This window comes from Lygodium microphyllum, chromosome 18 (assembly GCF_053477565.2).
Source record: "Lygodium microphyllum isolate KBCC chromosome 18, Lygodium_microphyllum_v1.1.10, whole genome shotgun sequence".
Lineage (NCBI taxonomy): Eukaryota > Viridiplantae > Streptophyta > Polypodiopsida > Schizaeales > Lygodiaceae > Lygodium > Lygodium microphyllum.
This window is the reverse complement of record NC_141152.1, coordinates 131,398,861-131,420,288: the sequence shown is the minus strand read 5'-3', so window position 1 is coordinate 131,420,288 and position 21,428 is coordinate 131,398,861. Positions and strand designations below refer to the sequence as shown.

At 43.2% G+C, this 21,428-nt stretch overlaps 1 protein-coding gene across 1 annotated transcript in view; it reads left to right on the top strand.

Moving 5' to 3' along the window:
- Positions 1-367: 367 nt before the first annotated feature.
- LOC148021386 (putative enoyl-CoA hydratase 1, peroxisomal) overlaps positions 368-21,428 on the top strand; it is a 101,276-nt gene continuing 80,215 nt past the window's right edge. Inside the window, exons 1-2 of the mRNA XM_087698146.1 lie at positions 368-581; positions 656-892. Of these exons, the coding sequence (XP_087554272.1) occupies positions 668-892 (225 nt within the window). The 5' untranslated portion in view covers positions 368-581; positions 656-667. The remainder of the gene's footprint in view (positions 582-655; positions 893-21,428) is intronic.

The window sequence follows — 21,428 nt, the reverse complement described above, 5'->3', positions numbered from 1 at the left end:
AATGATATGTTGGCTTGTTATCATATTTACAAGCTTGACTATACCAAAGGACAAGCTCAATCTTCATAAGTTCGATCTTCAGCAAAGGTTAGAATCTATTTTCGAAACAATATTCATTTAAACTTATATTTGTGAGATAAGAGAGAGTATAAAGTAAATAATAGTTCATATTATTATTACATGCATATTAAAAAATATCACTTCTTCTATAATTATAAAACAACGAAGAAATTTGTGCAAGCTCTTTGATATGCTATGCTGTTTAAGTGACATGTTCGTGTGTTGATATTTACTAGTACTATTGATTATTGGTTTCGTGGTCATGTGAATAGCTCCAGTGGGAGGCTGAAGCCACCCCAGATTGAATCCTCGTCATGTGTTGACAAGAAAGAATCCAGGATCTGACTTGGCGCCTTACTTTGAATGGAAAGGTTGTCAGCACTGACGTTTATTTCATTTTTCGTGACTCTTGATTTTGGAATCCCGCATTTGGTTTCCAAAGAAGAAGAAATCTGCTTCCCTCGAGTAGGCTTCGGTCCTTCCTTGAAGAAGAAGAAGAAGAAGAAGAGCTGGCCGCCTGAGTAGGTGCTTCTTATTGCTTCCTCTCGTCCTTTATTGTAATGTCTGCTTGAATCCTTCGTTTTCTGTTGCCTAGATCATAGTCTGCATGGCCGATCCTGTGAAGGACACGGATGGAAGAAACAGCTTGATCAAAGTGGACAAGAGGCCTCACGGAATCGCGGTCATTATCCTCAATAGGCCTCAAGCTCTAAATGCCCTGACAAAGAGTATGCTTACAGACTTGGCAAGGGCCTTCAAGGATTTAGACCAGGCTGAAGATGTGAAAGTCATCATTCTTACTGGAGCGGGCCGTGCCTTCTGCTCCGGAGTGGTATTTCTCCATCTGTCTATGTTTCATGAGGCGTGTGTGTCCAGTTATCGTAAAATGTTGTTGCATTGTTCCCTCTGCAAAAAGCAAGCAGCGTTCCATTTACCTTTGCAAGGAATATTGTCAGGCATTTTCTCAACAGCCGTTTTGCTGGGATAATTTCACTTGGAGCTGAAGGCGATAAGCAGGACTTTAGCACCGTTCGGTTGGGTGTAGCAAAAGACAATATATTCAAGCATACGCACTAGTAAGAGAGGATATGTGCACTGATGTGGTAAGGTTAGATATACGACATGACACTTCAAGTCATTTTGACCCGTTATCATTAGGGACATACACACAGATGACTGGCCACGAGACCACATTTTAACACATCCTTACTAGTATAAGTTCACCTGTCACCACGTCTAAAATGTTTCAAAATTTCAAAGTTCAAGGAGGGAGAACCTGCTATCAGAAATAAAAAGTGTAAGTAGAAAGCATTGGCCAAGGGCTGAAGCCCCACCTCTTGCAAGCTGCTGTCACCACTACCTCGGTCACGCCTTCTGCATCTCACCTTCCTGCCACCTTTTCCCTTGCTCGCCTTTTGCTCCCTTGCCTGGCTTCCTGCCTGGCTCACACTGCCTACTGTTACCACTCCTGCTGCACACCAGCCTGCAAGTGTCACTCTCACCACCCCCCTTTCAGTCATCACTGCTGCTCCTCTTCCTCTCACCTGATGTCCCCTCCCAATTTTTTTCTTCCCAGCTCTTCCATTCCTCTGCAGCAGCATTCCCACTAGATTTCGTCAGCCAACGGCTTGTGCGGTGGTCGACACTACTCATATCCTTGTGTGTGGTCTTATCTGAGGAACAACTTCAAACAGTTCATGCCACTTGAGGAGGAGTTGGAGGAACAATCACACCCAGTCGCATTCCAACTGCTTGGTGAAGCACTTTGACACCCTCTGGTTCTGCTACTGTGATTTTCGGATCCCCTCTCATGTGCTTCCAGTCTTCAATAGGCTTTCTATGTTCATAATCTAGCCATATAGTGGCCAAAACGGTGGTTGCCAGAATGAACTATAAGACCTGAAATTGACTGCAGTACATCCATGGGATCTTTGATAATGGCAAACTTATACAGAGGAACTGTCATGGAATCACGGAAGTAGTCTCTTGTGCAAGCAAACAACTCAAACGCTTGGTTTGAGTGCAGAGAGTGCTAAACACCTAATTGGACTGTGCTGGTGTGATGACAATCAGAGAGAAAGTAAATAAGGCTGGAAGTTTGTTTCTTCCTGCAATCATGGAAAGATATCGGATATAATTTGGGGTTTGCTTTTGTCTTGATGCCTAGGTGTCCGAGTCAGCTCTGCTGTCGTCATAGATCAATAGAGGTGGTGTCACAGGCAAACAGGTGGTGTCTGAGTCAGCTCTGTTGTTGTCATAGGTCAACAGAGGCCCTGCAGGGCGGCAACAACACGACTTCACAGGTGGCAGATGATTGATGCTGTGCAGGTCAGGGCCAGAGTTGTCAGGGCTGTAAGGTCAGGCGGAACCAATTGCATCAGCAATCAATTGTTTTACTCGGGCCTTGTCAGGCTTGACGTTGACTTGAAAGGTGCTCTCCAAGGTCAGCACAAAATTGTCATGTTTGCATAGAAGCAGAGGGGCTGCTTGTTAGAAGCAGGGGTTTGCTCAAGCTGAGGGTCTACTTCCTTGCAGAGAGAAGAGGGTAGACATAAATTACCATTCGCTGAACCCATGGCCTCTACCCTTCCTCCCCACCCGCCCTTTCCCCCCAGCTGCACTGTTCCAAGCAATGGCTGCCCTCTCCTCGTCACTCATTCCCTCCTCACAAGAGTTACCATAGGATCAGCAGAGTGTTGAAAATTCAGCATGACAAGATCATACACAGCGGCCAAGAGAATACTTGATCCATGAGACAATAGCGGGTCCATCCTCCACCTTTGGGGATCCTAGTGCAGCCCCCATAGCTCCCAAGGCGGATACTGAAAATTCAGCATGAGAAGATCCCACACAGCAGCCAAGAGAAAACTTGATCCATGAGACAATAGCGGGTCCATCCTCCACCTTTGGGGACCCTAGTGCAGCCCCCATAGCTTCTACGGCCGATACTATCCCATAGATTAGGTTCAATCCTGTCGTAGAGCTCGACATTAGAGGTAGAGTGGTAGCCTTGGAGGTGTTAATCTCTAGTGTGCTGATTGGTAGGTGACCGACCACCAATGCATGCATTGAAAGACATGATATAGGCAGCTCTCATAGGCACTCCAACGAGAGTTACAAAGGTAACCCCATTGGGGAAAGGGTGCTTCAAGGTCAGCTTTAGCACCTTAGAGTTGAGAGCAATCTATAGCAGCGCTTGCCACTAACCCGTTAGATGTTCAAATTGCAGTTGCCTTCTTTGATAGATGGATTGAGGGCAAGGATTATGCTATCATGGTACACCTCTTTGGCCTCAACGAGTAAGTTTTGCCTCATATAGCCCAAATTGGGAGAGCTTTTGGGTGTCATTCGACGAGACAGGACCTTCACAAATGCGGTGGTGGAGGGACGATCTCAGAACCCATTAGTTAAAGTTATGGTCCCTATTTCAGCATTGGGATCCCTTCCTTGAGCCATCAAGATTCCATCGGTGCATCGGAGGTTGTATGATTCAAATGATATATTACATTGCTCTCCCAAGATAGTGCTTCGCTTGCAGGATGGTAGGCCACCTTGCAACAGATTGCCCTAGGATAGAGCAAAGCAAATAGAATACTAGGCCTTGCCCAAATCCCTTTCAGGATGAAGGGGGAGGGTCCTTGCCTCATAGGAGAAGTGAGAGGGAGCGGCAGAGGGGACGGGCTGCTAGAAAAAGGAGAAGGTAGAGATAGAGAAAGGTGCGAGAGTAGTAGGCAGAGAGACGATGGATAGTTGTTAGGGATCATAGGCCTGTTGCACACAGGAATTCGATCGCGCCACTTGAGACAGCAAAGATGAGCAATGAGGTTTCCTGTCCGAGGCCATAGGTGATAGAGGTTCAGCCACCTACAGTAGTACCAATAGCTAGAGAGATAGTGACTTACCCATGTGGGATGTGTTGAGAAATCACTTATTTAGTTCACACACTTCATTTTAGGGTTTCGCACAGACAACCCCAAAAAGGGGTGGTGTCCACATTTTGGCCACTTTTTCAGTGGGTGCCCACATAGTGGTGCGCCACCCTAGATAGCTTATGTCTACAAATAGGCAGTCACTTCATTCATTCTTCACTGACCACTCTCTTTAGTCATTCTTCACCACCTTCTTCGGTCACCGCCACCACTTAGCTTCTCTCACCAACCCCTTCCACTCCCCTCAAACCCCTTCAGGAGGACATTGCGGTTTGTGGCTTGTGGCTACCTTCACCATTCCTCTTTTAATTTAGGCGCCCTGTGTTAGTAGATTAGTTAGCTCAGGGTGAGTTTGTGCTGTAGAGGCTGTGGCCTTTTTATAGTATTTTTTTCCGGCATTTTCTGGTGCCCTTTTTAGGGCTAGGGAGCATTTAATGCTGGCCGACTGCATTTATTGCTCCCCCATTTTATGCCTATATATTGTTGGGCTCCTCCTCCTTTTCTGTACTTCAGCCATCATTTGTGGATTCTTCTGAGAGGAGAGGAGTTGGTGCCGGGGTGCCCACACAGCCAGTGATTCACTGTTGTATGTTGATGTCTCGTGTTCGATATGGATCCCGTTTCTCGGGCATACATCTGAGTTCTCATCTGTATTTGTGTTTATTTATTTTTCTTGTCTTGTGTTTCAGCAGTTTATTTCAGCATGTTGCTTATGCTTCCATTGCTGTACCACTTCTGACATGGTATCAGTTTTTTAGGATTTGTGTTTTTGCTGTGTTTTATTACTGTTTTCAGGACTGATTTACCCCTCTGCTGCCCTGGCGACTGCTGTCAACTTGATTGCGACTAGATTTTGGCTTTCATACTCTGCATTTTGATCAGCATATGCATTGCCTGCCTGTCCAACAGCTCCTGCTGCCTATGTTTTCCTCATCAGGCTGCTAGTGACAATTCCCTACACTTGTTTAGGCAGTGTGCAACGTGTTTACAGCACTATTTTGGGCTGGGCGACTGGCCGGCGACTGGCCGAACAGGCCGTTTTTGCTGTCTCCACTAGATTTCCACTGATTTTTTGACTTGTGCAGCAGATTTTGGCTTCTTTTGATCAGTTTTTGGGTTATCTTGCATGTGAACTTTTGTTTTTTGCAGTTTGTGCTCGTGGTTTGGCTGTGTTCCCTCTCCCAATCCCTTCTTTTCTCTAGTTTTTTTTCAATTTTGTCGAGATGGCTCCTCCATGCGCATCCATTGATGACAAGCTCCATGGACCTGATTATTTCACGTGGAGTGCGGTGATGAAGGCTTGGTTTATTCAGAAGCGGTTATGGTACGTGGTTAACGGAGCTGTGGTACGTTCTCAACAACCTTCTCTTGTTCCATCTGATTTTGATGAAGACAACCATGAGGAGGCTGTGCTTGCCTGGGATTCGGATGATGCCCGTTATTCGGCCTTACTTCGGTGTATTTTCAAAGAAGTCCTACCTGCGGTCACCTCTTATATGACAGCTGTAGATGTATGGTTGAAGTTACAATCGATGTACGAGGCTTCTTCCACCATGAGGGCCGTTACTCTCTATGGCCGGCTCCAGCACTTGAAGTTTGAATCCAAAGATGCGATTCAATCCTTCCTACTTCGTGTTACTCAACTCCAGGATCAGCTTCGTACTATGCAGTCTGTCCTATCAAAGGCACATCTTGTTGGTACGGTACTCTACAAGCTTCCTCGGGAATTTGATGGAGTGGCGAATGCTTTACGGGTGCAGACATCTACGACTCCTGTCAGTTTTCTTCACATGTTCTCCATGCTACTTGAGCATGAGGCTACTTTGCGACTACAGGGGAGGCTTTTGTCACATTATGGAGGTTCAGGTGAGGCTCTTGCAGCTTCAGAGAGGGGTTCAAAGATAAAGAAGTCAAAGGCCCAGACTCCAGTGTTATCACTGTGGCAAGAAAGGTCATTTAAGGAAGGAGTGCAAAGAGTTAGCGGATTCTCGAAAGAAAAAGGAGTAGAAGACGAAGCGGGATGCGGACTCCTCCGACAAGTCATTCTCTGCCTCGGATTTAGATTCCGATCCTCCAACCAAGGCGAAGTCCAAGGTGCGGAAGGGATCCTCTTCTTCAGATCGTGGAAAGGGCTTAGTGGCCCCTTCCTCAACTCCTTTCTAGTGGTGGTGATGCGGATATCCCTCACGACTCTCCAATGCTAGAGAGGGAGTGTGAGAGGGTGGTGAGATGGAGCAACCGTGCTACAACTATATGTCTATATAGATACAGAGGATCCAGAGAGGGACATCCCTGACACATCGACCGAAGTTTGGCAGGTACAAACCCTGGAGCTAAGATTTGTTGTGCTAAGAAATGCACGTAGCCACTTAAACAACCCCAAAACATGCTTATTTTAGGCTTATTTTAGCTAAAACCCTAAAATGGAAAGCGTATCAAGAAAGTTAAGTGGGAGAGGATCTAGAACCTTGATTTTCTATAAATTGGCATCTAGTCCTTCACTCTTTTACAATCTGGTTTTTGCAGGTTTCAGGTGCTATCAGCTTGCTGTCCACACCCTGGTCATGAAGGACATCTCAGCCCTTGCTGTCCATCACTGTTCCCTACAATCTGGCGCCTGTTTCCAGCCCTCCACACGTTGATTGCTTCTGTTTCTACCTAGCGACTGACTGTTGTTCATATGCACTGTTGTCGTACAGGTTGCCACGCCAGCAAACTGCTGTGTTTGTAGGCTCCAGCTGTCACGTTGACAGTTTTCTCTCTCCTATTCGCAGTCGTTGCAGTTTTTCTCTGTCTTGTAGGTTGTCTTGCCTGCGTTTTTAGTCTTTTTCTCTCCTGCATGCTCCATTTTTAGTCTTTCTCTCTCCTCACTGTTGTCTGCATTAGATCCAGCTTCTCATTGCTGCGTTTGCTGGTGTTCGACATTCAGAGGCTTCCTTGCTGCGTTTCGGGATCTGTTTGGAGTACGACCTCTCCAGCTCATTACCCTTGCCCTAATCCTAGAGATATAGGAGTTCGAGGTTCAATATTCATTTACTGTATAGTGTGTTTGCTGCATGAGCATCGTATTATTAGTAGTCATATCATTTCATTTATTCACTGTGTTCATTGTCTCTGAGTTACTCTAACCCTAACCCTTAGTGTGTATCCAGGTTCATGATGGGCTGATTACTTGACAGAGAGTGAGAGGCTTTCGTCTAGAGCCCACATGAGGGGACACTTTGGTGGTTTTGGTTGAAGGCGGGGATTCCATGGTCACATGTTCAGAGACATGTTTGGTAGATTGGTCTTGTATGTCCCGAGTGACATAACATAGAGAGCTGCTATGATTTTTCTCTATTTTTAGGTGGTGGTGTTATGCTCGACATTGACGTCAGATACTCTCTGAGGCATCTTGGTGGTGGGATGTCCACTCACTGCTTGGATATCCATGGTTCTTCTGGTGGTTCTATGTTGTATAGTTTATGATACTCCATCATTGTACTATTGTATTGTATCAGATCACCCTTGATCTGAGAGAGGGTGTTAGCAGATTAGTTAGCTCAGGGTGAGTTTGTGCTGGCAGAGGCTGCGGCCTTTTTATAGTATTTTTTTCTGGCATTTTCTTGTGCCCTTTTTAGGGCTAAGGAGCATTTAGTGCTGGCCGACCAACATTTAATGGTGGCCTACTGCATTTATTGCTCCCTCCATTTTATGTCTATATATTGTTGGGGCTCCTCCTCCTCTTCTGTACTTCAGCCATCATTTGTGGATTCTTTTGAGGAGAGAGCAGCCGGTGCCAGGGTGCCCACATAGCCAGTGATTCACTGTTGTATGCTGCTGTCTCGTGTTCGATATGGATTCCATTTCCCAGGCATACATCTAAGTTCTCATCTGTATTTGTGTTTATTTTTTTTTCTTGTCTTGTGTTTCAGCAATTTATTTCAGCATGTTGTTTATGCTTCCATTGCTGCACCACTTCTGACACCCTGTTCCATCATCAGGCTTGACGTTTGGAGCATCTTCCACCTGGTCTCACCGTCATTTGCTTGGCATCAGCACCCTTCTTCTTCAAGCTCCACCTTCACTCGTGTTTTTTAGTTTGGAGGTCTTCTCCTTGCTTGGTGTCATCATCTGCAGCTTGGTGTCAACATCCTAGCCTCTGGCGATAGTCTACATCACTGAGCGTTAGTGATTTCATCATCATCTAACACAGGGGCTAGTGGGATCTACGTTTTTGCAGCTTGGCTCCTCCATCACTTGGCATTACTCATTTGTCACAGAGACTGTTGGGACTTGCATTTTTGCAACTAGCTTCTTCTCCATCACTTAGCATCACTCGTCTATTACAAAGGCTATTGGGACTTGCGTTTTTGCAGCCTGGCTCATCCTCCATCATCTAGTATCATCATTATCCATTTGGCATTAGCATTTGGGCTGCTCTCCTTGCGTTTGATAGCTTCAACACTCTCGGATTTGCATTTTGCTACCTAGGTCACTTCTCAGAATCAGAGGAATGTGGTTTGCTCCCTTGATAGCTAGTGGTCATCTTTCACATCTTGGACGGCATCAGAGGATTGTAGTTTACTCACTCAACAGTTGTTCTTCACCTTCTAGTGATTACTTCGATAGCCCATTGCCCGGAGGACTGTGTTTCGCTCCCTTCACTGTGGAGATCCCCCACAGGTGCTACCGCCTAATTCAAATAGGATAGTGTAATTATCTTTTGAGCTTCGACTTCGTTGTATTAGCTTTTCTTCTTATAGCATGATTTAGTGCATCATCATCGTGTTCTTCTTGTGTTTTTGAGTTTCTCTTCTCTCTCAATGTTTGCTGTACACACACTATGTTATTCCCCATAAACCCTATCGTCTCTTTGCATTGTTGGAGAAGCTAGCTCACACCTCCTAGCCTTGTGAGGCAGTGCTAGATGCACTTGGAACACTTGAGATGGATCTCATAGTTGAGGCCTCCACCGAGTAGTTTGTTTCTTAGGTCCTTGATACTTAGTAGGAGGGAGGGATTTCCATGGAGAGAGGTGGATCTAGTTACTCATCAGAGGGAGCGAGGGAGCGAGGAGTTTGGTACAGGTTCAGATGATTCTTTAAACTCCATTGAGTTCCCATCTCTTTAGGAGGTTGTAGAAATTGTAGCGATGAGACATGACAAAGTATACACTAGGTTGCAGAAGAGATAGGCATGGTCCATGGAGCCACACTTGTCTCTGAGAGACTTAGATGATCTCCATGAGGATCCTCTCATGGAACATTTGAGGATTTGGTGGAAGACTTTTCTGCCAAGGACAGAGCCTCATGAGACATGAACTCCATAGAGCACTAGTTGGAGGATCAATGGATTTTCTTATGCTATAAGAGCATCACCTCTCGGAAGAGAGGATTTCCTAGTGTAGTGGGAAGCTGTTGCTTGGATGAAGTTTCACGTATTGGGCGCTCGTTGTAGGAGCGTCAGAGATACAAGCAAGAGTATGTCTTTTTGTTGGTGAGCATTGGCTTCATGTAGTACAGGATTGTGTGAAGGAAATTGCTAGGGTTTGCACTGAGGACACACAGAGTGTACGACCACGACAAAAACACAAAGAGACAGACAGACACAGAGGGCAAAACTCAAACCCTAAACGCAAAACTCAAAACTCAAAGACAAACAGAAGAAGGGAGAGAGAGAACACAACTCTGAAGTGAATGAATGCTGTAAATGAATGTAAAAGTGTACAGTGTGCTCAAGGGCAGAGCAATGTCGGAGTGTGACGTCCACCGAAGACGGATCCCAAGTTTGTGACTACCAGTCGGAGTGTTGGAGTGCTGAATAGTGAATGGTAGCAGGATGGTCACCAAAACGCAGCAGTCTGGAGGCTGGAAATTGGTAAATGCAGCAGTGTACCACCGATCAGAGGCTAGAAAGTGTGCACAGTCTGCTGTAAACAGTAGGCTGAAACACTGTTAGAGAGTGTCAGGGTTTGCAATGCTGAAAATGCAAGCTGGTTGACCCTGGAGATGATGGATAGCAAGCTGAACAGCAGTTTGGGACAGTCTGGAGCAGTCTCCAGCAGCTGAGAGCTGTCGCCTACAGCAATGGACAGGCTGAAGATGATGTGGTTGCAGTCGATGATGGCTGGACAACAGATGGAGGCAAGTTGGAGGCTGGAAACTGGGCTCCAATAGCAACACATGGTGGGTGGGCTAGTGTAACTTGCAAACAAGGATGATGGCTGAATGGGGGTAACCTGTCTATTTATAGATGTGAAAGGTCGCCCCAAAAATTAGGGTTTCCACTAAACTCTCTTGAACCGCTCCCCGTTTTAGGGTTTCCACTGAACTCTCTTGAATTGCTTCCCATTTTAGGGTTTTACTCTAAAAGAGCATTTTTATTGTGTTTTGGGGCTGTTTAAGAGGCTAATCAACAAGTAATGCATATTTTAGCTCAACAGATTGGGGCATCCCTATAGGAGGGAGAGCACTCTGGGTATCTGTGGGAGTGGAGGAGGTGTTAATAGGCTTGCTGGTTCTTCATGGTAGAGTTTGGCAGATCTCCTTGCAGTTCTCCAGAAGAGATAGGACAATTGGTGGTAGGATCTTCTCTTGATTGGATAGATTTTGTGTAGATGATTGGGCTTGTGACAAGGGGGTGTAGTTGGTATTATTTGCAGCAACCACTTAATTAGATCACGCAATAGTATAGTTGGCTCTTATAGAGGGAGTCATATGAATAGTTATCAAAATCAGAATTCCTTTACACTTGTATTATGACTAGGAATTGAGGGAGGATATTACAAGGTTTTGGAGGGCCAAGTCATTTTTAGTGGACAAGGTGGCTAGGGACTTGGATGAGAGTTTGTAGGAGTTGAGCTCTTTCTTAAAGAGAAGGTTAGGAGAGCAAGAGGGAAGGTCTCTTAGAGAAAGAGAGGGCTAGTAGAACCTCATTGGCAGCACTTCAAAGGGAGGTGGAAAGACAACTAGGATGTAGGTGGGTGGATAAACCTCATTCCAAAGGGCAGTGGAGACAAACTAGAGATCACCTAGTGGAGACCAATCACTTTGCTTGGAACAACGTATAAAATCCTAGCCAAAATGATCAGCCTTAGACTCTCTCTCTTAATGCTAAACCTCATTCACCCTACCTAGATTGGTTTTGTGTGGAAGCACAACATGCTTGACAATATTCTCACCTTCTGGGAATCCATAGCTCTTGCATGATCTAGGGGACAAAGTCTCATTGTTTTGTTTCTCATTTTGAGAAGGCCTATGATAGAGTTGATTGGAAGTTTCTAGATGGCACCATGTTGAGGATGGGTTTCCTAGAGCAGTGGATGCGAGGTGTATTGGCTCTATATTCATCATATCACATCTAGGTCCTTATTGGTGGGACTACAGGTGCCATATTTAGTATTCAAAGGTCAATTAGACAGGGATGCCCCCTTGCACCTCTCCTTTTCTTTTCTTATTTGTTGCAGAGGCTATGAGCTTCTTCTCGAGGAGGAATAAAAGTATTTGAGGCATTAGACTTCCCATTCCGGAGTTTGAGGAGTTGTCGGATGTAGAGTTTGCCGATGACACATCTGTTTACCTGGGTGGGGATGAGGAGAATTTTAGGGCCTTTGTAGCTGCGATGGAGGTCTTTTGCAGAGCCTCAAGAGCTCTTATGAAGTGGCACAAATCCTACTGATTTTTGGGTTTGCAATACTCGATAGATAGGTTGGAAAACACATGAGAGTTTCACTTTGGTCTCGTATGGCATTTCTATGAAATCCATGGGCTGCCATGCAGGCATTGATATTGCTTCAGAGCAAACAATTGACACCGTTATTACTTAGCATTAGACGAAAGCTACTACGTTGGAGCACATCAAGACTATCACTAGTAGGCAGGGTGGTAGTTGCAAATTTGGTTTTGTTAGCCACCATGTGGTACATAACTTCTTGTTGGGCCTTCACTAGTTCATGCATTCGCCAAGTGAAGTGATTCTTCAAGAATTTTATTTGGTTAGGTGGAGATGGTAGTCTTGTGAGGGCTAAGGTAGCCTGGGATGTTATCATCCAGCCTAGATACAGGGGTGGTTTGGGGATTATTGACCTAGATAGTCAGAGTAGAGATTGCTAGGTACATATGGACAGCTAGATGTAGCTAAGCTATAGAGTTTTTGGACATATCTATTGTAGAGACTCTCTCCAAGATTTGGATAGAGATTGTGCATGCTCTTCATGGGAGATGGGAGAAAATATAGGCAGCTCAAAGACTTTGGGGAAGAGGAGAGGTGCTTTTCTTATTAGGACTCGGGATTTTGGCATCTTTTTTCTCTTTTAGACCCACATGGTTTGGCATTATAGATCTCTTGATTGGCTATTCACTTAAGCTTTGTAATAGACCTCCCCTTGTTATATAATTCTTGATATAGAAGTCCCTTAAAAGGTTGCTTTGTACCTTGCCTTGGGACACTTTGTTTTGAGGTGTGTTAATAGAAATTTTACTTTTCTCTGAAAAATAGAGGAGTTGGAGGAGACCGTGGTCTTTGAATAGGTTTGGGGTACGGCTGCAATATTGACTTTATTCTACCTTGCACATAGAGGAGGTAGTGCTGAGTGACAGGGCAAGGCATTTTCATGATTTGCCTCATGTCCATGGATGCGGCACATAGAAGCTCATATGCAACTCCCTTGTAGTAGTGTCTGCAATGGAACCTTGCCACTCTCTTTTTTCTAGGCTTCTCGGTTGAGTATTGCTTGCTGGTGGTGAAACCAACTGTCCTTTTGTGGATGGGTGGTAATTCCTTGATTACAACTTAGTTACAACAGCAACATTTATTACAAACTTAAGAAATGCAAATTAACTAATCTTGGAAAACGGACTCCATGTTGGCCCCAAAACTGGTGCCCCTTTTGGTATTTCTTTAACTTAATTGAAGAAGAAGTTGATGTACAATGGGATTTTCCCAATTCCTTTCGATATTTCAACTCCCCTTGCTGTCCAAAATGACCAGCAAGTTTTTAATTTGATTTGCCCTTTGATTCGGGTAGTCAATTGGCCTTCACTTGCTTTTATGGAGATGGAAAATGCCCCTAATTCATTGATTTGCTGGTCCCTTCACTTGAATTTGACTGAAAATAGCTTCAATCCAGTTGAATCCAAGTCTTGGAGTGCTCAATTTTTGGCATGCTTCTTGAGGTTGTTGTTGAGGAAAGAAAATTTAGAATTTCTTCACGAATAATTGAAGAAAATCAATATTTTACTACTGTTGCCTTGTCTCAACAGCTTGTAGATCTTGTTGCTTGCCTGCAGATTGGTCTTCTCCTTCCCTTGGCTGCCTCAGAAGGTTCTCCAATTGTTGAGCTAAAATATGCATTACTTGCTGATTAGCCTCTTAAACAGCCCCAAAACATACTAAAAATTCTCTTTTAGAGTAAAACCCTAAAACGGGGAGTGGTTCGAGAGAGTTCAGTGGAAACCCTAAAATGGGGAGCGGTTTGAGAAAGTTTAGTGGAAACCCTAATTTTTGGGGCGCCCTTCCACATCTATAAATAGACAGGCTACCCCCATTCAGCAATCATTCTTGTTTTGCAGGTTACACCAGCCCACACACCCTCTGTTGTTGTTGGTGCCTAGTTTCCAGCCTGCAGCCCGCCTCCATCTGCTTTCCAGCCATCATCAATTGCAACCACATCATCTTCAGCCTGTCCATTGTTGTAGCGACAGCTCTCAGCTGCTGGCGACTGCTCCAAACTGTCCTAGACTACTGTTCAGCCTGCTGTCCATCATCTCCAGGGTTAGCTTGCCTGCGTTTTCAGCATTGCAGGCCTTGATACTCTCAGACACTGTTTCAGCCTGCTGTTTACAGCAGATTGTGCACAGTTTCCAGCCCCCGATCGGTGGTCCACTGCTGCGTTTTCCAGTTTCCAGCCTCTAGACTGTTGTGTTTTGGTGACCATCCTGCTGCCATTCACTATAGCACTCCTACACTCCGACTGGTGGTCACAGACTTGGGATCCGTCTTTGGTGGACGTCACACTTTGACATTGCTCTGCCCTTGAGCACACTGTACACTCTTACATTCATTTACATCATTCATTCACTTTAGAGTTGTGTTCTCTCTCTCCCTTCTTCTGTTTGTGTTTGAGTTTTTGTGTTTGAGTTTTGAGTTTTGCGTTTAGGGTTTGAGTTTTGCACTCTGTGTCTATGTGTTTCTGTCGTGGTTGTATACTCTGTGTGTCCTCAGTGCAAACCTTAGCAATCTTCTTAACACCAATGGCTGTAAATCAGACTACCAGCATCTCCCCTCTCTCTCTTGTAGGCTAAATGCACTAAAATGCCTCTTTCTAGTTGCTAAAGACGTTTTTCAGTCTTCCCTAGGTATTTTTGACAAGTGCCAGCCTTCCCAAATGGTTTTCTTAGTATTATTCATAATTAAATATTAATTTTCAGTCTTTAAATGTTGAACATTAATCTTATAATTTTTTCATTGCCTAGAAAAATAATATGACTGGCCAATAATTAAATTGGCTAGGCAACTTTCATTCTCGAGTGTCTATATCATCTTTGACCATCGGAAAGGTGTTAGGTTCATTAAACACCACTTCTCTAGTGTCACCAATTGACACTTATGGCCAAATGAATGACTTAGGTCAACAATTGACACTAGATACCAATGAGTACTCGTGCAACATAACTTATAGCAACTTTTGCCTTTGACATCCCATGATTTAATTGGGTCCCGGGCTTGTAAATTTACTCTAACCACAGTTACAGCTCACATGTGTAACATTTCCTTAATCATGTGATTAAAAATTAAGCCTCATATTAAGTGAGGTTTCAAAAATACATGTCCTCATGACAACCCTCTCTCTTAAAAATTCTTGCAATCGTCCTCGATTGCATTGCTAGATGCATCAAAAACAAAATAGTGGACTGGAATTTCCACAAGGCATCATAGTTAACACAACATTGCGCATTGCTGCTCAACCATTCCATATGCCCAACACATGCTGAAAATTACCAGCCAATATAACATAACATAAGACTCACAAAGAATCTCAAAAACATTGCCAGATTATCATGTGACATGTCTATTTTTCATGAGCTCAACTCATTTGGCAAAACCAAACCATAGCATAGCATAAACCAAGCATAAACCATGGTTAAAACATCAATGACATCATAACATATGCTGCTGTCCAGAAAACCAGCTGAATATCACCGAATATTAATGATCATACACTGAAAACTAGCATTCGTTAATCAGTCCCCGATGATCATTAATCAATGCAAATGTTTAGTTTCAGAGTAGTTGTGAAAACCATACCCATGTGTATACCAAACATAGTGACTAGTACACTGAATAGATGTGGCAAAATTTGCCATGATTTTCAACTTTATTTTCAAATTTATCATTTTTCTTAGCCTTGGCCTCAGTGACATGTGGCTTGGCATCACTATCTTGGAATCCTACATCCTTTCCATGCAACAATGTGTCAGATGTAGTAGCAATTTCTATTAGCTAAGACATGCTGAAAATAGTGGACTTAATGCGAAAATCCCGAATACCCTTTGGCAAACCACAAATGGACTTCTCCACCTGCTCATGGAGGGGTACTATGCGATAAGAAGTAATTGGCAGCGGTGCATCCCATAACTTCTTATTATACTGATCCAAGTTCTTGCAATCTTTGGAATTCAACTGATTCCAAGCTATCATAATGTCTAGTTCAAAGGTACTTGTTAACCAATTTGAAGCAAACATTTTCTTGAACTAGACCCAAGTGGTAGGTGACTTTCCTTGAATAAGAAGTGTAGACCACCATTGCAATGCATTTCCCTTAAAAAATGTGGCTATCTTTCGTATCCTAGATGCCTCTGTGAAGTTGCCTCTAGAGTAGGCTGCATCAAATTGCTAAATTAAAACAAGTGCTTTCAGTCTATCTTGTGCACCATTGAAAGGCTTAAACTTCACACTTTTGCCACCTTCATCATAGTCCTTTGGCAAGAGCTATGGGAGTCAAGTTATCATAAATAGGTTGCTGCAAAAAGGGTGCATTTGCTGTATTTACATAATAGCCAGCACTATCAGATGTTCCTACATAACCAATAGCAAATCCTTGTGCTCTATAACAGTCCTTGGGGGTGCAGATACATATCCATATGGTTTGCATTGTGCCTAGGTATCATGCCTATGTTGCCATACATGGGATTAGGTATTCCACTTGTATTACCCGGATACATTGGGTGTTTTGAACCATGCATTGGTTGCTGCATACCATAGGGATTTGAGCTATACATTCCCGTTTGCGGTGCCTATCCAACCATAGCATAAAAAGTAGTACCACCACCAAAGTATCCTTGCTATCCCATGGTTGCATGTGCATAATTACCTTACTGCCCATGTTCCCATGGATTGGCACTACCAAGTTGACCATGCATTTGCACTTGCTGCCCCACAGGTGCCAACTGTTTGTGCTCATCAGGGCATCCTGGCAATGGAACCATGAAACCGGCCTTCCTTCCATGCATGGGTGGTAATTCCTTGATTACAACTTAGTTACAGCAACAAAATTTATTACAAAATTGAGAAATGCGAATCTACTCACAATCTTGGACAATGGACATTCCATTGGTCCCAATACTGGCGCCCCTTTCTGCATTTCTTTAACTTAATTGAAGAATAAGTTCATGTATGATGGGATTTTTCCAATCCCTTTTGGTAGTCCGACTCCCCTTGCTGTCCAAAATGACCAGTAAGTCTTCAATCTGATTTGTTCCTTGATTCGAGCAATCAATTGGCCTTCACTCGCTTTGATGGAGATGGAGAATGCTCCAAATTCATTGATTTGTTGGTCCCTCCACTTGAATTTGACTGAAAATAGCTTTAGTCCTGTTGAATCCAAGTCTTGGAGCTTTTAATTTTTGGCACGCTTCTCAAGGTTGCTATTGAGGAGAGAGAAAATTCAAACTTTCTTCATGAAGAATTGAAGAAAATTAGTCATTTATTGTTGCTGCCTTGTCTCATCAGCTTGTAGATGTTGTTGCCGATTGCAGATTGGTGTTCTCTTGCCCTTGGCTGTCTCAGAAGATCCTTCAATGGCTGCAGATTAGATCAACAACATCTTCCCTCTTTCTCTTGTAGACTGAATGCACTAAAGTGCCTCTCTCCAGTCTCTAAAGACGTTTTTCAGTCTTGTATATGCATTTTTGACAAGTGCCAGCCTTTCCAAATGGTTTTTCAATTATTATTCATAATTAAATATTAATTTTTAGTGTTTAAATGTTGAAAATTAATCTTATAATTATTTCATTGCCTAGAAAAATAATCTGACTGGCCAATAATTAAATTGGCTAAGTAACTTCCATTCCCGAGTGTCTGTGCGTCATCTTTGACCATCAAATTGGTGTTAGGTTTATTAAACACCACTTTTCTAGTGTCACCAATTGACACTTATGGCCAAATGAATGACCTAGGCTAACAATTGGCACTAGATACCACCAAGTACCTATGCAGCATAACTTATAGCAACTTTTGCCTTTGACATCCCGTGATTTCATCAGGTCTCAGGCTTGTAAATTTACTCTAATCCCAGTTACATATCACATGTACAATATTTACTTAACCATATGATTAAAAATTAATCCACATATTAAGTGAGGTTTCAAAAATACATGTCCTCATGATAGGTGGAAAACTTTGGTTGCCTCTTTGGTGCAATTTTTCTAGCATTTTTCAGAGATGTAGTTATACGAGTAGGGATGCTAAAGGGCTCCTCAATCAACACCTTCATGACACCTGAAGGCATGGTTGATTGTTTTGCTAAACCTCATATAGACTTAGGTCCCCAACCGATCTATTCTCCCTTATGGGACTCATGATGGGTCCACAATTTATGTATTTTCTCTTGCTGGACAAGGCTTCCCTTAGTGGAGATGGCTTGATTTATGCTTTTACGTAAGTTGGCTCTGTGTACCTAGTATATATTCTTAGTCATTGCCCTACAAAAGCATTGGATGCATGTATACTTTACAAGGCTTGGAGATGCTGTATGTGAGTGGTGTCACGTATACATGTGTTTGGATGCTTGGTATGCTTTACTGCAAGAGCCATGTAGACACAAGCTTCAAGACAAAGCCGTTAAGTGCATTTTCATTGGATTTAGCATTGAAAGTAAAGGGTACTTGAAACTAGCCTTCTTTCTTGGATAGGGTGGTAGATGACCCGATCTAACATGGCCCTTGTGGTATGTCCTAAACTTGTGCTGCTTGAATTTGTGGTACACAGAGATATAAAGTGCTCTCTACAAATTCCAATATATTTGGCCTTCACCAGCTATATCCAGATCCAATTTGCACCTTTGATTATGACACAATTTGGAAACAAATTGAATCTAGTAAACTTGCATGTGGGTCAACTTCAATGCCGATGTCCAATATTCATTAGATCTGTTGTAAATGCTTCATTTCCAACAAGTACTTTGATCTTTGGACTTCTGTTTGATGGGCATGCAGTTTGAGATTGCTGAGAAACCCCAATTTAAATTAGGGTTTCAACAGCTTAAACAATGCTGTCCACCTTCAAGCAACTAAGCAAACATGAGAATGACTGAGATTCAATGGCACACTTCTTAAAGGATAGTAAAGGAGAGAGAGACCTTTAATTTGATGCCAAGAAAGGGCTGTAACAACAATCCCTTGCTATTTTGGGGGGGAGAAAATCAGGTCACCTGCTGGTTTTTAGGGTTGTGCTGCTGTCTGAAACCCGAATTTCTAAACCAGCAACATGCTTGACTTCGTTTTTAGGGTTTTTAGCTGCTTGCAGCTCCAGGATCTGCTCTAGATCCGGTCGCCTTGTTGTCCTAGAACTTCAACAGCCATCTCCCACTCACAATTGAGTTCTCTACCCTCAGATCTGCCCCCAACAGCCTAGAATGGAAGAAAAACAGCCCAACATGGAAGATACACTTGCATGCAGCCCAAAATTGATCCAAACTTGATATTTGGTAAATTCCCATTTTCATTGCATGCTAAAATGAGGTGCCTAGGGCCCTTTGGTGCTGTCCTCATTAAAATAACATTGAAGGTTGCCAAACCTCAATTTTAAATTCCTAAGCTCTTTGAACTGAAAGTGTTGAGACTTTCCACAAACCTTAGTCTAGGGCATAAAATCATTTAAATATCTAACCCTGAAACCATTCTTTCGTCTTGGAAAGGACAGTCATAACCCGATTCGACCCAATTTACAACAAGCATTAAATACACACCTTTGGAAATAAACACGTTACCACTAAATCTTGGACAATCGACACCATTGTTTTTTCATACGTTTTTCATATGCATACACATATGGGTATAAAAGTATGAAAAAGTTACGTTTCACCGGTATTGTTTGAACCATATATGACCTAAAAATTTAACATACTTTTCTACTAGTATACATTTAATTAATCAAAATTTCCCATGACACAGACACATTTTAAAACATACATTATAATGTGAAAACTTGTCAAAATTTGAACTATATGCGATCTGAAAATTTAACATACTTTTCTACTAGTATACTCTGTGTAAGCTTGTAGGCCCAACGTAGACATCAGATCCAAAGAACAAAGAAAAAATTAGCCTAAGACAATCTAAAACAGTATGTTGATCTAGAGAAGTGGACTGAATGTTGAGATATCGAGCTCCACTCGTGATATGCCAGGGTGACCGTTGTGCATTTATGTCACCGACTTGTCAGTTGCAGATGCGGTTGGTACACCGCCCATGAATAATAGCTAGATGACAGCTATCCTTATCTACTCTAGTTCGTGGCTTAGTTAGTATGCCACCTTAGTTAGTTGAGTTTGGTTTGAGACCCATATATAGGGTTCTTCTATTTCTATGTATTTGACTTCCTTTTGGCTTACACAACTAAGAAGAGGAAAACTGTTTTCAGCCTCCATCTTTGTGTGTATTCTCCCATTGTGCAAGCAAGAAAGCTACAAGTGAGACTCCTTGCTTCTCTCCCACAATCTTGACATGGTATCAGAGCCTTGTTCGTAGTAAGGAGCTCAAGAAAGCAAGCCAAGTTCGCAGTGTTCTGGTAAGAGGACCAGTGTTGCTTTCATTCTTCTGTTTTGGCAGGAAGTCTCTGCAGGTAGCATAGCGAGAAAGTGCAAGAGTGCATTGTCTCAGATTGAGACGCCCTTCGCGGTGTAGCAAGAGGGCAGTATATGCTGCGGGTGAGGGCTTTAGCCCTCAGTTGCTCTGTTTTTTTGATTTGAGGCCATTTCGGGATCTGTTTTGGAGGCGGAAGTTTTCTGCACGCACTCAGGAAAAGGTCCTGTTTTATGTTGTGCGACCACTGTTCTACAGGTCAGTGAAAAGTTACTGTAGAAATTGCATCGTATGCCTGTGCGCAGAGATATTGGGAGTTACAGAATCATTCTTGTTGCCTCTTGATACAAAATTATCATTAGGAAGTGACTGTGTGGTCAAATACCACTTTCGTCAGTTTTGCAGATTTGCCCTTGTGAGACTGAAGCTGTGTTCTTTGCAGTGACAGAATTTTTTGCAGTGTTCTGTAATGGCGTCTGATTCTCTTTCACAGATTGTCACTGAAAAGCTTGACAAGAACAACTTCCAAGCATGGAAGTTCAGAATGACGAATTTCCTTATGGGAAAAGGATATTGGGAATTCGTTGCAGGAAATGAAGAAGAACCACTTCTTCCTGATGTTCCCAATCAACAGCAAATGCAGGCATTTAAAGCATGGCATGAGAGAGCCAGGAAAGTTATATACTGGCTGTCTATCAGCATTTCAGACTCTATGATTGTGCATATTCAAGATGCAAGTACGCCAAAGGAGGCATGGGATACTTTGTCAAAAATGTACAGCACAAATACGCAAGCCAGGAAAATGCAGCTCAAGCAAGAGTTGCACAATGTGCAAAGAGAGAGCATGAGCATCAATGACTACCACATGAAGGTGAAGAAGATTGCAGATGCACTTGCTTCCATTGGGTTGTCAGTCGAAGATGGTGATTTAGTTTCTGTGACCTTGAATGGTCTAGGAAAGGATTATGCACAGTTCCGAACATCCATTTCCGTCCGTGAAAGATTTCTTGATTTTGAGGAGCTGATTGCTCTTTTAATTTCTGAGGAGTAGAGAAATGGTGCTGCATCTTCTTCAGGAGGAATTTCAAAAGAAGCTGTCTTCTACTCAAATGCTGGAAGAGGTAGAGGCAGAGGTAGAGGAGGCCGATCTGGAGGCCGTGGTAGAAATCAGAATATGCAGCAAACTCAAGAAAACCAGTCCTATGGAGGAGGACGTGGTAACTCTAGAGGCAGGGGGAGCCAAAGAGGTTGTGGTGGATGGCAAAGAGGCCAAAATGCAAACAACAATGTTGAATGCTACTACTGTGGTAAAATGGGTCATATGGCTAAAGACTGCTATAAAAAGCAGAATGACATCATGAATGAAAAATTGCAACAA